The following is a 19,749-nucleotide window of genomic DNA, read 5'->3' on the forward strand; positions in this document are numbered from 1 at the left end:
TTCTGTCTCTGGCTCTTTCTTCACTCCCCCTCGAAATCAACAGCTTCTAATAATCCGTCCCAACCCTTCATTATGGTTTGCATTCTCATGCGGGGAGATTAAATGAATAACGTAAAAGGAAGGGGGGAGAGAGAGATGGAAAAGAGAGCGAGCGCGCAAAAGAGAAGGGGGGAGAGACCAGGAGCACTTATTCTCTCTGCGTCTCCAGCCATTTTTCTTTTCTTTTTGATTTCTACATCGCTGGTTTGAAAAGCATTTGAGTGACGGCATCACGGGAACCCGGGAGAGAGCTGTGAGAGGTACATCGTGCAAAAAATGCCTCCGCACAGTAGGTAGAAAGTAATGTAATTATAGAGCAGGTCAGAACCACTCGGATGAGCAAAAATAAAAGCTTAGAGGGTTTTCTACAGCCCGTCAGGGGAGGTAAAATCATTGTAAACTCTCTCATTTTTTTTAAATTAAAAAAAAAAGGGTTTTGCAGTTTCTGGAAAAGGAACAGAGATATTTTCTTCCCCTTACGGGGGAAGGTGGGAATGGTAAAGAAACTAGCTTGGTTTGGGTTTTGTTTGCATAGAGTGCAAGTGTGTGTGTGTGTGTGTGCTTAAATCTCACAATTATTAAAGTCGCAAGGATATTTCTTATAAAATACTTCCATCGGTGTCTCGCTCAATGAGGTGCCGTTAGTGGGCCTGAGATTCCCTGTTTATGTGAACTGGAATTCACTGCTCTTCGAGGTAGGCCCTTGACTGCAGAGAAATCCTGGGAGTTAGTTCCTCTGCCCTCAGCCAATCCACACCATGCACAACTCCAGCAAATGAGGAGATGAAACACAGTCTTCATGGCTGCAGGTTCATTTCCTTGCTTATGATGCAGTGGAGTGGAGGTGGCGGCTATCACTGTTCCTGGCTCTTCAGTGGAACTATAGCACTGAGGGAGTCCTTTCCAAGATTTCCCCCAGACTTGGCCTGCCAGTGCTGTCCATGGGCCCAGCAGGACAGAGAAATCGAAGGCTCCTTCACCATCAGGGGTCTTTGACTTATTTGAACCTGTGGGTACTTTGGGAATTCTTACAGAGCGTTGGGGAGATCCACAAAATGGCCGCCACAGGTAGAGCGGCCAGCTGCAGATTGGAAAATTCCTGGAGATTTGGAGGGCAGGGACAAGGGAGAGAGGGGTTTGGGGAGGGACCCCAGAACGGTACAATGCCATTAAATCCATTCTCAGAAGCAGCCATTTTCTCCAGGAGAACTGACAGCTGGAGATCAGTTGCAAATCTGGGAGTCGTCCAGGTTCCACCAGGACATGCAGGAGGCAGAACTCACCACAAAATGGCTGCCACAGCTTTCCATCAACCATACTGGGAAGTAACGAGCCAGGCGGCTGCCTCCCCTTCCAGCAGCGCACCCACGTAGTGCACCCAGCTCTTCTCGGATGCAAACGAGGCCACCCAGTCGTGCACGAAGGCCACCAGTTGGATCATAAAATGAGGCAACTTCTGAGCAGTTTCATAAAAGGAGGCCTTCAACTCTCTGCCCACCATGCCATGGAGGGGCCCTATCACTGAGGGAGCCCACAGTGGCCTCATTGGTCCTGTGGGTTGCACAGAAGTGGGCAGCACAGTAGCGGGTCCCTGGGCTCCTGGGAATGGGCCAGGAACTGGCAGCGCTGGTGGCTGTCTGCCTGGTACCTGGTACTGGAGGGGGAATTCAAAGAGCCTCCAGTTACCTTGTCAATTCTCTAAAGCAGTGGTGGTGAACCTTTGGCACTCCAGATGTTATGGATGACAATTCCCATCAGCCCCTTCCAGAAATTATCGTCCATAACATCTGGAGTGCCAAAGGTTCGCCACCACGGCTCTAAAGCCTCTCTATGTAAAGAGGGGAATGGAATGCTAACGGTTAGTGCTACCACCTGTTGTTTATCTTATCTCTGCTTGGCGCCTTTCCCAGACTGGCCTGTCTCAGTGTGTGAAAGGTCTGAGTGGGCCAGGGCAAAAGTTCCCTTGAAGCCTGTCTGTAGTTTTGCTAATCAGTTCTCGCAAGGACTCTGAGTGAATCGTGCCATTTTTAATAAAGATCTTTGTTTTTTCAAGAAGATTCTATTGAATCGTCTCCGTTTGCTACATTTTGCGAGAACTCCTTGATGTGCAATCTCTGCCGGCGTACTGTTCAAGATTGTACTATTTTCCCCAAAGATTCCTTTGTCTGGAATGAAAGACTCTAAGGAGGACGTTATGGGGGCTGCAGCCTCGCATACTCAGTCCTCCTCTCAGATCTCCCAGCCTGTGCAGAAGGGAGTTTCTGACTTTAAGTCCCTTGAAGTAGTTGGGGCCACAGCTACCCGGCCACCCATGGATTATAAGTTTCTTCGGACACCTACTGATTTCCAGTATTACGCCCCCCGGGGGGGGGGGGGGCTGCTATGGACAGAACGTCTAGATGCTTCGGCCTCCCCACAGCCCTTGGTCCAATGGATTACAAACTAGCAGGAGACTGTTGGGGACGGCTCACGTGGCTGACCTGTCCAGTGTACGTTCCGAGGAGGTCCCGCAGTTGAATACTGAGGCAGACCTAAAGGAACGACAGTACTGTCTTCAACTGATGGAGCTGAGGGCTCTCACTGCTGAGCTGGAATTGGAGCTTGAGCGCAAGTCCCAGCGGTCCCACCAATCATCCCCTGTGCCTGATGCACCATGGGAACTGGTGGACAACGGACAGTGGTTGCCAAAGGAGCCTCGAGGGTCCATCCATCCACCCACAGTTGGAGGTCGTGGACACTGTATCCGTATACAACAAGTTGATGAGTACCTGGGCCTCAAAGTACCCCAAGACATCGGATCCCTGCAATGACAGCTGGCTCCTGCTCAGGTTCCCCAGATTCCTGCGACAAAGAGCCCGAACAAGACACCGATCAGGATCAGGTAGTGGAAGATTTTGACTGCCTTGCAGAGCAGACTGAGTCGGATCGCCACCACCTACAGGCTGGGGAGAATCTCCCCTTGAGGCCAGCCAGTGAGGGGGTCCCTCTTGGGGAGACGCCTGTTCAGGAACATCTGGATCGTTGTCGACTGCAGGCTTGGGAGGACTATCAATGTGAACAGGCCCTGCTGTACCAGGCGTACCAACGGCCGCGGAGCAATGTGTGGCGGCTCTCCAGGCGGTTCCGGGTGGGCCCCTGCCTCCACCACAGGCTCCTGTTGGCAGTGGACTGTCAGGCCTGCCGTATTCCTTACTGGATAGACGTGATGCAGGGTCTCCTGCATCACAACGCCCCCCCAGCTGGTTTTCAATTCCTGAGGCTTTCGGCCTGTTTTGATGGCAACCCAGTTAAGCTGCCTTATTTTTTGTGCTCCAGCAAGTTTTGGGTATTGGCCAGCAAGCTCAGCGACTGGCTAGATTGTATGCTGGTGGAGCAGTTTCAGGTGGCATTCAGTCCTGAGATTCGTGATTGGACGGTACTCAACATGGCGCCCCGCAACCTGAGATAATGGATCGACATAGCCGGGGATGTGGCGGCACATTTGAGGCAATTGAAGACACTGGATGCCCGTGCCTTGTCTGGGCGCCGGGCCACTCCATCACCTGTGACCAAGATGCAACCTGTGAGGCACCCCCCGGCCCCGCTGAGTTGGTTTCGGATCGTAGATGCCGCCTGGGCTTGTGCCTTTACTGTGGGGGTCAGGGCCACATGGCGGCCAGTTGCCCCTCCAAGCCTCCTCCAGCTGCCCCATCTAAGTCTGGAAGGAAGCCTGCCACCACCAAGCCACCTAAACCAAAGAAGGGCAGCATGAAGGCTGTGGCGGGGCCCGATCTGTCCTCTGCGGACTCCGAGGATGAGGAACCCAGTCATGCGCTAGTGACAGAGTTGGCTGCCGCTCCAAATAACAATGCCAATGGACGAGTGAGTGAAGGAGTTCCCCCCCTCGTCCTTGACACCTACTTGTCCAATCCGTCTAAGAATTCTCTGGTTATTGCTCGTGCTTTGATGGACTCCGGGTGTTCCCATTGCTTGATGAGGCCTGAGGTGGCCGAGGAGCTGGGCTTGGAACTGGTCCCATTGAAAAGCCCCATCCCCTTTGTTCAGATGGATGGCAGTCCCTTAGGGGGTGCGCCCGCTCGCCACCGCACCGAGAAGGTATTCCTGTGCTGCTCGGAACACTGGGAGCATCGTAGTTTTATCATCGCTCCTACTGTGAGACACCCAATAGTTCTGGGAATGTCCTGGCTGCGGGATCATGATCCCACAGTCCGTTGGGTTGACCAGCTGGTTTGTTTCACCAACCTGCCTTGCGGTAACCACATGGGGAAACCTGCCCTTGACATTTGCTGCATCTGAACTGGCTTTGGCGGGTTCTGCGATGAAAGTTACCATCCCAGCTCCGTATTTGGATTTGGGCAGGATGTTTGAAGAGTCGGAATGTGATCAGTTGCCCCCCCCCCCCGCCATCGTGCAACCGATTGTCAAATTGAGCTATTCTGGGGGCCAAGTTGCCTACAGGGTGGACGGTACCAGATGAGTCCCCCGGAGGATGAGGCACTTTGGGAGTTTCTGGATAGGAACTTGGCTCAGGATTTCATCTGTGAGGCCACCAAAAGTATCTTTGCAGCCCCTGTCCTGTTTGTAAAGAAAAAGGATGGTACTCGTAGACTTTGCATGGATTATCATGGTTTGAATGCTGAGTCAATGTCAAACAAGTATTCATTGCCCCTGATTAAGGACTTGTTGGCAGCCTTGGGCTCTGGAAAGATTTTTACCAAGCTGGACCTTAGGGAGGCCTATTACCGGGTGTGGATAGCTGAAGGCTTTGAACATTTGACTGCTTTTAACACCCGGTATGGCCAGTTCGAGTACCAAGTGCTCCCATGGTTTCTTGAACACTGCTCAAGCAATTATTTATGCGGAGACATTTTTTTTGGCATTTTGGATGAAACAAAAAATGCTATATGTAGCAAATGATCACTCTGTTAAAGTGATAGGGTGGGGCAAGACACAATTGAATGGTTGCTGCCAGGACGATTTGTGAGAGAGTTTACCATTACAAATTGCCTCTTTGTCCAGCCACTTGCAAACAACCTAATTTCAATGTGTTTTAGCAGAGAAGAGAATGCTTACTTCATTTTGTGAAACATGTCTAATATCACATGGGCCAGAATTGATTGCTAAGGGCACACAAAGAGATGGCTTGTATCACCTTGATCTGAGCATGCAGAAAGTGAATCTTGTTCAGAGATGTGCTCAGAAACAGTGCTTAAATTTATGGCATAGACCCTTTGGACACAATCAAGGAAGTTGAATGCCGGAATTTAACTAAAAATATGCAAATTATTAAATGCCCACAAGAAGAGAGATGTGAAATTTGCATTAAGGCAAAGGTCAGGCCAAGTTTTTTGAAACTTTCCAGCAGGGGGAGAACCCAATATCCTCTGGAATTAGCACAAAGTGATATCTGCAAACCTTTTAAAAAGCAAACCCAATCTGGGAACAAGTATTTGCTAGCCATTGTAGATGATTTTTCAAGATATACTATTACCTACTTTCTTAGACAGAAAAGCCAAGCACTGGACAAATTTTGGTCAGTAACAGATTCCAGAAAATGCCAATTGCTATATGTACTGATAATTGAAATGAATATATAGGAAAGGAGAACATGGAACAGAACATCACCTGACTGTGCCTTTTAGCCCAGAACTGAATGGGCTTGCAGAACGCAAGGACCAAGCCCTAACTGAGATATATATATTGGGGAGAAGCTATTTATACAGCAGCTTACCTGCAAAGCCCTACAAAGGGTGCAAGCAGCACATCTTATTAACTTTGATTTGGATACAAATTCAGTGTGCATCATTTGAGAATGTTTTGATCAAAAGCATATGCTTGCATCCCAATGGAAAAGCACTCTAAGGTGGATTATAATGCTGAGGAAGGAATTTTTGTAGCATATGCTCTGGGTACAGATAACACAGAATCCTCAGTCCAGAAACAGATGTATTAAAAATCTGCAACGTGATCTATATTAATAAAAAAGAGAAAGCAGATTTCAGTGAATCTACTTCAGTAGAGCAAAGTCAAGTGCAACAGTCAGACGCAGTCTATCTAAGTACCTAAGTATCGAAGAAGAAGAAGAAGAAGAAGAAGAAGAAGAAGAAGAAGAAGAAGAAGAAGAAGAAGAAGAAGAAGAAGAAGAAGAAGAAGAAGAAGAAGAAGAAGAAGAAGAAGAAGAAGAAGAAGAAGAAGAAGAAGAAGAAGAAGAAGAAGAAGAAGAAGAAGAAGAAGAAGAAGAAGAAGAAGAAGAAGAAGAAGAATCTATACAGCCATGTGCAGCCAGACGGGATTGCAGAACCAGGTCTGACTTCCTCCTCCTCAGAAGTCTCCTCTCCTTGCTTCCCTAGTTAGCAAGGTAGCTGCAGACCATCCCTGTTTGTCAGCTTTCCCATCTAAAATGTAGATCTCTTAATAAACATTCACCTTTATCTTTTAATAGGTGTGGCTGCCACTTCTCTGCACACCTCTAACACTGCATGCATTCCTTGACAAAATGATCAGATGCTAATCACAGACAGACCATTTTTTCCTTTCACCCCCAAACAGCATCTATAGGGGAGAGGAACTGTCCCCTGTTCGTATCCAGTTGGAAAGCTCTGTCCCCAGTTAAGAGAGGACCTTTTATAGGGATGAAAGTTTGGCTGTATTTATCAGTTCCGTTCTTTGTTTGGTGGAGGTGGAGTTGCAGGTCCCATCAGTTCTGCCTCTGTTGTGAAAACTTATAGAGAGCTCATGGAGGCAGCAAAGAGCAGCAACACACAGGCTTTCAGTTGAAATGAGAAACCTTGGAGAGGAGGCTGTTTGGTTGAGAAGCGATGCACAGTGGCAGCATTTCGTTTTGTTTTACCTGCTCTGGAAAGTGGAATTGTGGTGTCAGATAATGAGGAGCCACAAAGTGAAGAGACCTTCCTTCTTAATACCTAGTAAAGTGAATTGCTCTCTATCTTTTGAGAGATGGGGGAGGAGGGTGGGGAGTTAACGTGAGGTGGGGGGAGAGCGGGAAGGTTACGTCTAAGACCTTGGAGCCACCGAGCATTGTGGTGTGCATTTTATGGCTCTACAATTAATAGGGATGTGCTGCTCACCCTAACAAAGGGTCCCTTTCAACGGGTTGGTGCCCTTCAGGAAGATGCCATAGAAAGACTGATCTCTGGGAACGTAAGCTCTTCCTCTGCCAGGATCTGGGCCCCTCTCTGTATGGGTTCACCACCTTTTGTTCTTCAAGAAGGAGTGAACAGAGGTGGCTTTGTCATTCAGGTTGGCGTCTGGAGCAGCCCGGCTCTCTGATGGAAGACCTGGGTCTCCTGACCCCTGCAAAGTCCTCACCTTTTTTCTGGCCCCCGTCATCAGCACATTGCAGTCGGGCGGGAGTTCATTTGAAGAAGTTCTTACCTTTCAAACTTTGCTGTCACCCTGAAGGTTTCTGTTGTCTCAGCATGGTCTTGAGTAGGCAAATCACCACGTGGGGATCAACATCTGCGGCGGAACTCCAGAGTGAGTGCTCATCAGTGCACATGAGCAGGACCACTAAGCAGAAGTGTATCGAGGGGAAATGGCACCTGGGGGCAACACCTCCTTCGGGCGCCCCCACCCCCACGCTTGGGGTGGGGCTTGGACTGATCCCTCCCTCTCTGCAGGCCGGTTCCTGCTGTCCCCAGGGCCTGGGGACAGCAGGTGTGTGCCTGTGGAAATGGGGGACCCCATGTCCCTATAGGCCACACACCCCTGGCACTAAGGTGCCATGGTGAAGGCACGCTGGACGGCATGTGGTGCTAGTACACATAGAGGGGAAAAACATTTTAACAAAGGGGGCAGCTCTCAGCCTAGCTCATGTAGAAATTGCAGGGGTGCGGGTGCATTTGAAAGATGTCGCTGCACTTCCAGGGGCACCCCCTTCCTTCTTCCAGATATGATTAGCTGCTCTTTAGAATTCCTCCTCCTCCTCCTCCTCCTCCTCCTCCTCCTCCTCCTCCTCCTCCTCCTCCTCCTTCTTCTTCTTCTTCTTCTTCTTCTTCTTCTTCTTCTTCTTCTTCTTCTTCTTCTTCTTCTTCTTCTTCTTCTTCTTCTTCTTCTTCTTCTTCTTCTTCTTCTTCTTCTTCTTCTTCAATATGTATGGGCCAGTTCTCTCAATGGTTTGTCCATGACCAAGAAAGAGAACTCAGGAAGAAAGAGAACTCAGGATATCCCAGCGATGGCAAATCTTTTGGGCTCAGTGTGTAAAAAATAAATCAGAAAATGCTTAATTTGACTCTGCTGCCGTGGCACTCACCCTCCTCCCAGAACAAAAGAGAACCAATTCTTTACATATTCATTTATTTTTAAAAATACAGTCCAATCATGTGTGGTGCTAGGACTGACATAAAGAAACATCAAATAATTACAAAAATGACTCAGAGAATAATTGTTGTCGGGTGCTGGTGAGCACTGGAGTGTCACCCAAAACATTGTGGCGTGTCCTTTTTGACAGCGTCTCGGTGGTTCACCATCACTGGCCTTTGCAGATGAAGGGGTGGGGCCTCTAAAGGGAGGAGTAAGCAGAATTCTCGGGGTGGGGGTCACCAAGTGCAGAAAGCAGGTATAACCTCAGCTCTGAAGGTATCCCCAAATATATCACTGTACTTCTGCACATATACATGAATAGTTGCCATTTGTTTCCATGGAGACAAGAGAACTGTTCCATTGGGTGTCTTGTTGCACGTATTCTGGGACATATTCTGGGACAAGCAGTCAGGGGTAGTTTCCCCCCCCCCCCCCCCCAGCTTGTCCCAAATCCTCTCTGCTGGACTGGCTAACAGGTTCATTTGTCTTCTCTTCATGTAGCATGGATGTCCAGGGGAATTATGAGCCATCTGACGCTACTGGATTCATCAGCATCAACTCCCTTAGGTTTGTATAGAGGCCCAAGGCTGTGTTCAAGCCAGTTGTGTCTATTTCTGCAAACGCAGTCAGCCGGGAACAAAACAATCTTTAAACCAGGCAACGCTTTGAAATACTGGATACAGGGTGAACTTTTGTATTTGACATTCAGCTTGAGCACTTACTATGTGCAAAAAGATAAATAAAAAGACTTTTAAAGTGGATTAAAGCAACAGGGTTGAATATAATGCCAGATTCAAGGGCCAAGATCCAATGCCAGTCATTCCGTTTGTCTAAGGGGACTTCAGGGCTTCTTTTCAGGAATAGAAGCACTGTGTGTTTTAGATCAAACTTCTTGTACAAGTGAGAGGATTTCCAAAATTTTTTTGTTGTAACCTGCCCTGGGATGCATTTGAAGGGAGGGATAGAAATCAACTAACTAACTAATGGGAAAGCAACATGCAGGTATCCGTGGGCACTCTTGGGCACCAGAGCAGGGGCAAGTGGTGGGGCAGAGTGCCTTCGAGTCACACCCGAATTCTGGCAACCAACCTCTTATGAGATTTTCAAGGCCATCGCTGCAAACAAAGGTGGTTTGCCCTTGCCTGCTGCCTGCCTTCCTTTTGTGGTCTCCCATCCAGATATTAACCGGAGTGGCTTTTGAGATCTGACGAGATTGGACTGGCCAGGCCGTCAGGGCCAGGGCAGACTACACGCGTGGCAGCGGAAAAGGCCATCAAGTTGCAGCTGACTTCTGGCAACCCTGAAGGAATGTCAAGGAAGGAGACATTCAGAGGCGGTTTGCCCTTGCCTGCCTCTGAACAGCAACCCTGGACTTCCTCAGTGATCTCCCATCCAAGACTAGCCAGGGCTGACCCTGCTTGGCTTCTGACATCTGATGAGGCTGACCTGGACCATCTAGGGTGATGAGAGCAGGGGCAGAGTGGGCCCCATGGGGCTGCATTGCCTGCTTTTCTCAGGCCTGGCTCCTGGTGCCAGTGGCAATGCAGTGGGCAGGGGGGAGAGGGGCTCATGGCTAATCCAGTGAGGGCAGAGTCACGGCTTCTTCCTGGCTGCTGTTAGGTCTCAGAACTTTAAGCCAATAAATGGACTCTGAAGTATTGATCAGTAGCGTTTATTGAATAGGCATCGAAGCTGGCATTCTGACGAAGCTGGCATTCACAGTCCCTTTTAATCCCCCCGCCCCCCGTTTTCCCCAAAGTTTGTGAAAAACAGTCTTTGGAGCAAAGGTGCCCCAAGGTCGGTGGCAGGTAGTAAGAGAAAGCCACCTGGCTTCCTGCCCTATGAGATAGTGGATGTAACACAGTTCCCATGGCACAGGAGTACCAGGGGAAGCCTAGTTGTCTACAAGCATGTGAAGCCATAAAGTTAAGATCAAGGAAAGAATGCACAAGTGGCAGTGGATACATAAAGCGGGCTATTTACATATATCTTTCTAGATGCAGCAATTTGATATTTTAAGCAGTTGCATAATTCTGGGAATGTATCTCCATCACCTAGATAGCATCCCCCTGACAGCTGCCCAGTGGCCCACCAGGATTAAAGGGCCAGTTTGCCCTGCCCTAGAATGCTCCACTGGTATCTACAATGGGGCATGCCCTCCTCCTCCTTTTCTTCCATCTGGGGCTCCAGCAGGTTGGGGCTTTCTCTTAGCCAACTAAAGCGAGCTTAGCTGAAACCACAGGTAGGGGCAAAAGAACTTACAAGACTTCATTGCATCTGGGTACCGCGGGTGGCGATTTGACCAACCTGCTTCAGAAACTGAGCCGAGTCCAAGAAGAGGAGGTTGGCACTAGCAGCTGTCTCCTGTGTTCCAAAATGCTGTTTCCACCAAGCCTGGTCTGGTTGCTCCTTGCTGGTTGTCTGCCCCTTCCTCCCACTGAGAGTTGCCAGTGCCAGACTGGGCAATTCCTGGAGGCACCAAGGAGCCCTTCAGACATCAGGCAATATTTTTACGGTTGTTACTAAAGTGTAATACCTTTGAAATGCCATCCGCATTCATAATTGGGAATGTTGATTAAAAAAAACCAAGTCTGAGCAATATAACTCTGCATTTTTATCCAGTTTCACCTTTAGTTTCATTCATCCATCTGCTCCCTTTTTTGACACGCAGGGACGTTAATCAGGGCCAAGCTACACATTCAGGAGAATCCTATGCCAGAGCCCTTCTTTGGCTGTACCCCTTCAGAGGGCAGATGGGTACATATCCCCCCCCTAAATGCACACAGAAAACTGGGGGGGGGGGCTGGTCCCTGAAAACCTAGTTTTCTAGCTTCATGAAGGAGCTCCATATCTTGTGACAGCAAATGGCATGAAGAAAAGAGCAAAATGTCCATAACTGCACAGTCACTGAATTTCCTACAACAGAGACCTTTGCTAACCAACCCTGCCTACAAACTTCTCTCTGGCATTTGAGTTGTCCTCCTAAGTGTCCCTCTGCAACATGGGAGCCAATGAATAAAAAATCCCCATGAAATGACACATTCGTATGGTGGGCTCTTTCTCTGCTGCCCCGTGCCATACCTGTTAACTTCTTTGTTCTGTGCAATTATGTACATCACTTTATTCCCTTCTGATGAATTAATTACGCAGCAGTCAATTAGGGGAGGAGGGAAGAATGCAGAATCTGCGCATCTTTTGAGAAACGCTCGCATTTCCACCCCCCCTCCTTGTTTCATTGAACTTAATTGCCTCAGATTTGCTTGTTGTTAATGTTAATTCATAATGAATTAATTTTCTTCCCACCCCATTTACAGGCTGAAAGAATATCATCGACTCCAAGACAAGGTCAGCTCAGTTCAGAACTAATGACAATTAATGCGTGGCGGGCTCATCCCCTCCCCTCCTGTGATTTCCCAGACATTGTCACTAATTCTGGCAGTTCTGGGTAACTGTTCCTCATCTCCCCAAACCCACAGACAGTGCGATAGTTTTGTTGCACTCTTCAATGGCACAGCAAATAAAGAGTGTTCAGCAGACAAGAGGGGCGTGTCATCTGTTTTCTACACAGAGATCTTATTAAAAGATCCATCGTATTGTTTCTACATTTTAATATGTGGGACTTCCCCCCCCCCCCATCTTTTGCTGCTTCTCGTTCCTTGTTCTCCTGTTCTTAGTCAACCTCAAGGCTAGATCTGGGTGTGTGAGAGAGAGGAGGCGGAGGCCCTGGTCAGTGGGCAAAGAGGGGCGTCTGCAGGAGATGGGGAAGGCTCAACTGCACAGAAGAAATGGCTCTCAGGCGGATTCTGCACGAGCCAAAAACAGTGGAGTGCAGTCAGCGGAAACGGAGGCACAGCTGCCCCGGGGCGTTTGCATGGCCAGGCGTCCCGTGAGAAGCACACAAAATGGCCAGGCCACGGGACCTTCGCATGGAGGCGTGGCGGCTTTTTGTTGTTGTTGAAGAAGAAGAGTTTGGATTTCTATCCCCCCTTTCTCTCCTGCAGGAGACTCAAAGGGGCTTACAATCTCCTTGCCCTTCCCCCCTCACAACAAACACCCTGTGAGGTGGGTGGGGCTGAGAGAGCTCCAAAGAACTGTGACTAGCCCAAGGTCACCCAACTGGCGTGTGTACATAGGCTAATCTGAATTCCCCAGATAAGCCTCCACAGCTCAAGCGGCAGAGCTGGGAATCAAACCTGGTTCCTCCAGATCAGAGTGCACCTGCTCTTAGCCACTACGCCACTGCTGCTCCCATTGGCCATCCATTCCTGTGTATCTATGCAGGACTGCACACATGAACCCCCACAGCTACGTTGACATCCGGCAAGACCCCCGATACTACCCTGTGCGCCCGCATGGCTATGCAAAAGTGAGCTAGAAATGTTAAAAAACACACACGCAAGCAAAGCCGAAGCAGAAGTACCTCCTGCCCAGCTGTTTGCTTGGTGCTAGTTGCAGAAGTATGTTTTTTAAAAGACTCGCTTGTTTAGCGAGTCAGATAATACGCCAGTTTGGGGGAAATAGGCTGTTGCGGCTTCACGTCAACAGCGGTAGCTGTGTGGAATCCTCCCCCCAAATTAAGTTTTTACCATCCTGACACCGCTGATTTTGGCCTCTGCGGAATAAGCATAAGCATTTATTGTCATTGTGCACGCACAACGAAATTTACAGCAGCATTCCTCGATGCACACAATTTCAGACTCATACCCCATCCTCACTGTCCCCTTCCTCCAGCCATCCCTACACAGCCCCAAACACATCAACACGAAGCCGCGGAGTTTAGCATAGCCACAGCTCTAGAGTAGAAGCTGCATCAGCTAAAGCCTCTTTGTCCCTAGATTTTGATAAGACACAATGCCGAATCTGCGGATGGTCACAGTGCAAAAGAGAGTTAATGCTGCTTGGATGAGGAACGGGTCTCTCAGAATATTTTGGGCTTTTTTTAGGCTTTGGGAATTATAGGCAGAAATTGCAGCTGTTAGTTGGGAGAGCTAAAGGTTCCTGAGGAGATGTTCAAATAGGTCAGGTTCTCTGCAGTGGGAGACACAGACACTCCCCCCCCCGCAACCTTTCTTGACCTTTCCAATCTCCCTCCTCTCAGCTGAGGCCCCCTCCACTCTTCCAGCTGTAGGATGTTCCAACGCTGTATCTTCCCACCCCTCCTTTCAAGAACCGCCCCGTGACAGGGGCCATGGTAGGCTTTGGGCATGGGAGACTTCGGGGTGGGAGGAGGGATGCTTGGGGCATGTTCTACGCACTCGCAAGGGGATAAGAGTTTTGGGGGCTGGTGACTGTTAGAATGCCTGGTGCGCCCCTCTTTCCCACCCATCTGCCTTCTTCCCTGTGGAGGCGCTGCAGGTCCTGGAGCAGCCTGGAATTAAAATGGGGAAGGGGGCAAGAATCCAGGCCCTTTTCTTGCCCTCCCACCACTGCTTCAAAGCTAGGAGTTGTGTAATGCTTGGCTTTGCCGAAGGCCACAAGTAGACTTGCTCCCTCATCTGGTAGGCTTGGCCTTCCCCAAAGTGACTCATTTTACACCTTGGGAAAGTAGAGGCCAGTGGTTGAATTCTAATCGTTTAATGTCAGAATCCCAAAAACTGAAACAAACTCGTGTATAAGAACAGCAGTTTATTGAGTTTTGAGGATCTTCTCTGGTCAAGCCAGAACTGAGGTTTGCCCGCGCAAAACCCAGTAGTTAAAGTAGCTTGCACCCCCCATCCTGGGAAAGCGCGCCCAAAAGGAACTGTGAAAGAGATAACAGTAGAGATGGCCAGGCACTGACCTTGAGCAGCACCTGGTACAGAATAACATCATACAGAAGACAGTTGAAAGTCAGTTAGCAATGCCATTAACCCATTCCTCCACCACCCAGCATACAGAAAGCAGCAATAGCAAAATCCCCATATAAACAGGCCTCCTGATATTTAACTATCGGTTCGCCCCCCTCCCCGCCGCCCCCCCCGCTGCCCATTTACCTGGCTGCTGCCCCCCTTTTCAATGTTGGGCTGGGGGAGGTGAGGGAAGGGGGCGCAGCAGCTTGGCCCACGTGCCCCCAGGTTGGCTGCTCGGCCATGCCTCAGAGTGGACTGTCCACATAGGGGCTGGCAGCACCGTCTGGGGAGCCCTTTCTCTGGCATTGGCTGGGAGTTCTGGGTGGGCAGTGGCCGCTGGAGGCCCTGATGGGGGGCCGGCCGGCTGCAGCCCTGCTGGAGGCTGCCCAGGCCTCTCAGCCACTGTCCTAGCCCAGGAAGGCCACACCGGCTGCGGTGGCTTTCCCAGGCTAGGGCAGCTGCCTGGAGCCCTGAGCAGCCTCCAGCAGGGCTGCAGCCACCGGAGGCCCCCTTGGGGGTCCACCTGCCCACTGATTGGGCCACACATCTCTGGGCCAGTGGCACAGGCTTCGGGAGAGGCTGCTCGTGACCAGCTGCTGCGGGGCTCTGAAAGCCCCCTCCCTCCCCGTTCCCTGGGAGAGGGAAGGACAGGGCTTTTAGCACCTCAGAGCAGCTGACCGCTTTTAGCAACTGGTTTGCCCAAACTGGCCCAAACTGGCTGAATCCCACCACTGGAAGAGGTGGACAAGAACAGAGGGCCTGTTCAGAAGCATTAAATGCCACCCAGTCACTTCTGACATGACTCGGTGACCACCCATTAACAGCCTCACTCAGGTCTTGCAAACAGATCAGTTGCTTCTTTTACTGAGTCCGTCCATCTCTTGGTGGGGTCCTCCTCTTTTCCAACTGTCTTCAACATTTCCTCGCATTATTACCCATTATTATCCAAAGACCACGGAGTCTTTTCCAGTGACTGAAGTACAGTAGAGGTTCTAGGGACTGTTTTCAACAGCCACAATTGCTTGCGAGCCCAGCCTTGACTCTCATTTCACCATTGGCCAACCTGAGCAGCTGCTGAACAGCTCTACATCCACTCAGGGGCTGCGTGGATGGTGTTGTATTTCTTTTTGTCTTGAAGCTGACTCCTTTTGGATCAACACAGTAGAAGAAGAAAAGTCCGTTTTTATACCGCACTTTTCTTTAGCATAAGGAGTCTCAAAGCAGCTTATAATTACCTTCCCCCCATCTCACAACAGACACCTTGTGAGGTTGGTGGGGCTGAGAGAGGTCCCAGAGAACTATGATTGGCCCAAGGTCACCCAGCAGGCTTCATATGGAGGAGTGGGGAATTGAATCCGGTTCTCCAGATCAGAGCGCACTGCTCTTAACCACCACACTACACCAGTGAAACTGATTCTGCCAAGTGAATGGACAGTCGGTTCAGGTAGCTAAATGATGGGGGTCAGGGTGGATACTACAACTCACACAAGTCTGTACAAAAATGTGCATACACAAAATAAAGTCAATAATGCAAACTTAAACTGCAAAAGAAAAGGCTTTTTTTAAAAAAGTACAGTGGTTATAAATACCTGAATGCTGATTCACTCCTCTTGATTTATTAATTGGCTACAGAACGACATGCAGCAAAGACGGATCTGCATGGAGGAAAAATACATATTCCCGTTGGACTCCCTGTTCTCACACAATGACATTTGTGTTTAAATACATGGGAGGTGACTTGCCATACAAAGCTCACAGACAACTGAACAGCATGATGAAAAATTGGCTCTCTGCTGGCAATTAGTGAGCAGGACATGGGGCAAACCAGCAGAAGTTCAAATGTCCCCATATTTTCCATACCCCCTAGAAAACAAGCATGCGTTTAAAGCTCCCCAAAAGTTGCAAAACTAGATATTTCTGGGGTCTGTGCATTTGCTTTCACCTGCCTCATTGCTTTTCTTAATTCCCGTCCACATGGCAGAAGGTTGCTCTGCCTCAGCAGCCATCAAAAGCCATTGAAGAATCACCATTTAGCCAGTAGTAGCCAGAAGAAAAAGATTATTAGCTGAACAGCAGAAAGGATAATGTGACCCAGTTTAACAGTAGAAGAATGTTTTTTAAGGGAATCTCCACCAGCTGCTAAGAGTGTAACAGCACACAAATGTCTTTAAAATAGTGATGGGGAAAATAACTCGGCTTGACAATGCTTTGGGGAAATGGCTCACTTGGCAATGCGAGAGGCAGACTGGGAGGGGATCTTTTAGACCAGGGGTAGGGAACCTGCGGCTCTCCAGATGTTCAGGAACTACAATTCCCATCAGCCTCTGTCAGCATGGCCAATTGGCCATGCTGGTAGAAAACTGATGGGAAACCAACAGTTCCTGAGTAAACTGGAGAAACGCGGAATTCGAACTGAAACTATCATACGGGGAAATATAGCATGGAGCATTCCGCAGAGTAACACAAGTAGTCCAAATTGAGTTTAAAATGTTTATATAAATTTGGTTTCAAACACACATACAGGAAGATATGGAGGCACATACACACAAGTTCCTAGAGTTATAAAAAGGTGAGAAAAATAGGTTTGGATGATAGAGAGGGAATTGAGAAGGCAGCAGGGTGATACGTTACCTGATGGTTCCAATGCAGCAGACGAAGTAGAAGGCAGGGACTCTATGCCAGCACAGAGATCCCGTAGAAGGACGGCATCGTGTCTCACACCAACTTGACCAAGGGAGGTTCAAGTTAGAAATGAGCCATGAGCTTAAGGTGAGCAGGGCTTTTATAGGGTGGATCACTAGTTTGGCAGGAAAAGAGACTCTTTGCATTAGGTTTCGTTTCTGGGGGGTGGGGCTTGGGGAGCAGGAAGGGGTGGGACTTCCTGCTCCCCAAGCCCCATCCCTGGCCTCAGTGCTTATAAAAGAAGGTCTCTGAGGCCAGGACTGCAGTCTCTTCTGGCCTGCCCGGAGGGGAGGTCAGAAGAGACTGCAGGCTGCTGGCTGGGAGCCCAGCTGGCGGGGTGGGGGAAGGAAGGGGGGAATCCAGGGCAGGGTTGAGGGCGCTTGGAGGCAGCTGGAAGTCTCGTCATTTTTGCGTGCCTCGGATGGGGTCAAGGCATGAGAAAACAAGACAGCAGGACTTCCTGGTCATGTGGGGGGGCAATTTTGCGCTTCCCACGTGACCAGAAATGGCGCCCGGGGACAAGGGGTACCCCTTGTCCCTAGGCAGATACGCCACTGCCAGAAAGCCCTCTGGAGGTAGCAGCACAACAGTAGCACCTTTCTCAGCTTGCCTGGGATTCTGGATTGGCCTGTTCATTCACACAAACATGCCCCTGAAACAGAAACTAAGATGACTCCTATTGAGTTCTAGGCCACAATTAACTCAACTTGTTGGGGAAGGAGCAAGCCCCCCGTCCAGTGAGAGGGGCCAGGGACAGAAGGTCACAGGCACAATATTCTACTCCCTTCCTACAACTTAGTTCCTAAGGAAAAGATGAAGCTCTGCTCTTAGGAACATGACAGCACCCACTGCAGATGGTCAAATCCCTACAGTGGGAAGCAATATAAGATTGCCAAGTTTTGATTTACAAAATGCTGATCCGTGGGAACAACTGAAGTGGAAGCCCGTGAGAGGCAGCCAATGTGGCCCAGGGGTTAAAATGTTGGACTAAGGTCTGGGAGACCCAATATTGAAGCCCCAGTTTGCCATGGAAGCTTGATGGCTTCATCTTGGGCCACCAAAACCCCCAGCCTAACCTAAAATGGAGGAGAGGAGAATGGAGGAGAGGAGAATGACATCAGCGATTTTGGGTCCCTACTGGGGAGATGGATGGGCTATAAATGAAGCATTCTTTGGTGGTCTCCCATCCAAATTCCAGCCAGGGTCAGGGCTGAAAATGTGTGTCTAGCCCAAGGTCACCCAGCAAGTTTCTGTATCATGAATGGAGTTCAAGCCTGGCTAGTAGAACATTTTGTCCAACCAACGACAGCACAAGCCTGAACCTCTTTGCTTCTTTGGGTTGGCTTTGGTGGAAGAAAAAGACGTTCAACAAGAAATACGTACACAGATTATGAGCTGTCCAACTCACAGGTCTGAACGCCAGTCTGGATTTTCCTGCCTTTTGGTGGCTCAGACCACTTGAATTTCCCTCACCTGCACTCAGGCGTTAGTGTCTCACTGCTAGTGCTCTCTTGCTTCAAGGACAAGTCATGGCATGAGACAGGAGCACAGAGAACCATGCGGTCAAGACTGGTTATTTTCTGAGATAAAGAAATTATCAGTTTTGTCCTGATGTTTTTGTATACAAATGAGGATAGATTTTCCATGTTTGTGTATGAATCATAATAGCATTTGTATCTTGTTGTTTTATAGAATCATAAGTATGCCTTGCTATGGAACAAACCTTTTGTACATCACTAGTAAGTAATAATCCACAGGACTTAATGGAGTTTTCTGCCTTAGATAACTTATACAATTTTAATTGCAAACACCTGCACTCAGGTGTGTGCGCCACATTCCTTTAAATGACTGTCAACACTCTCTGGCTTCAAGGACATTTTGCAGCAAGAAACAGCAGCACAGAGAATAACACAGTCCAAACTGGTAATTAGCTGACTTAAAATGTCTTGGTTCTTTTTGTTGCTGCCTTCCCTCGCAAATACGAAGATAGACTCCCTGTGTTTAAATAGGTGCTATGATGGTATTTGTATTTCTCTTTACAGAATTGTCAGAACATCTAGCTTTGGAGAAATTTTATGTGCTTTGAAAGTAAGTAAGATGGAAGCCCCCTCTGGATGTAGACATGTATAGTTTTGTTAATTTGCATATTTTCATCGAAGATCCCACGTGCCCACAAGCCCTCAAAGATTTATCGAAGCCAGATGCTACCGGATGGTGGCAGCTCGTTGTGGGTTTTCTGTTGAGCTTAGAGAAGCTTTCATTGTTGTGAATTGTTGAATGATTGTATGCTTTGACATATATTTGTGGAGACTGGGCCATTATTTGTCTCATAGCCCCATTTGTAGACTCTGTTCACACTAGTGATTGAATAAAGTATGAAGCTATTCTGTTCTACTGATTGCTAGCCATGGTTTGTGCATTGTTCACAACTTTGATTGCTAGTGCACAATCCCCACCTTTGCGTTCTCATGAGAAGGAGGTTGTCACACAGTTGCTGGCCTCTCACCAAAGTGCCCTTGATCCCAATGATCTTTTGCAGGGGGGGGGGATGAAGAACTGCTATAAAACTCATATAAATCAGCAAGGCTATGCAGTTGCAAACTCAATGTGGTCGAAACCCTGACTCACCAACTCTTGCACTGCACCAGATTTGATAACATCAGATCTAAATATACCAACCTGCATTTTTTCTTCCAATCTGAGCTGCCTGATCTGACTAGGTTATCTCTATTGTTAAACAACTCGGACCCCGGTCTTTGTGAAGAGATCGCCAATTTCATTGCGGAGATAGTTGAGAGTTCCCAGTAGAACGTATTTGTTGTGCTCCCCGTGGGGCCTTTTATCTATCATGTATCCATGCAATTGTTCCCGATTCATG

At 48.8% G+C, this 19,749-nt stretch overlaps 1 protein-coding gene across 3 annotated transcripts in view; it reads left to right on the forward strand.

Moving 5' to 3' along the window:
* ASS1 (argininosuccinate synthase 1) overlaps window positions 1-19,546 on the forward strand; it is a 170,160-nt gene extending 150,614 nt beyond the window's left edge. Inside the window, exons 14-16 of one of the 3 annotated variants that reach the window (XM_048513506.1) lie at window positions 8,863-8,928; window positions 11,676-11,706; window positions 18,914-19,546. In XM_048513506.1, coding sequence (XP_048369463.1) covers window positions 8,863-8,928; window positions 11,676-11,706; window positions 18,914-18,931 — 115 coding nt within the window. In that variant the 3' untranslated portion in view covers window positions 18,932-19,546. Of the gene's footprint in view, window positions 1-8,862; window positions 8,929-11,675; window positions 11,898-15,821; window positions 16,268-18,913 lie in introns of those variants that run through there. The other 2 variants (XM_048513507.1, XM_048513504.1) reach the window with 2 other exon arrangements.
* The last annotated feature ends 203 nt before the right edge of the window (window positions 19,547-19,749 follow it).

The sequence above is a fragment of the Sphaerodactylus townsendi genome, linkage group LG12 (assembly GCF_021028975.2).
Source record: "Sphaerodactylus townsendi isolate TG3544 linkage group LG12, MPM_Stown_v2.3, whole genome shotgun sequence".
NCBI classification, from domain to species: domain Eukaryota; kingdom Metazoa; phylum Chordata; class Lepidosauria; order Squamata; family Sphaerodactylidae; genus Sphaerodactylus; species Sphaerodactylus townsendi.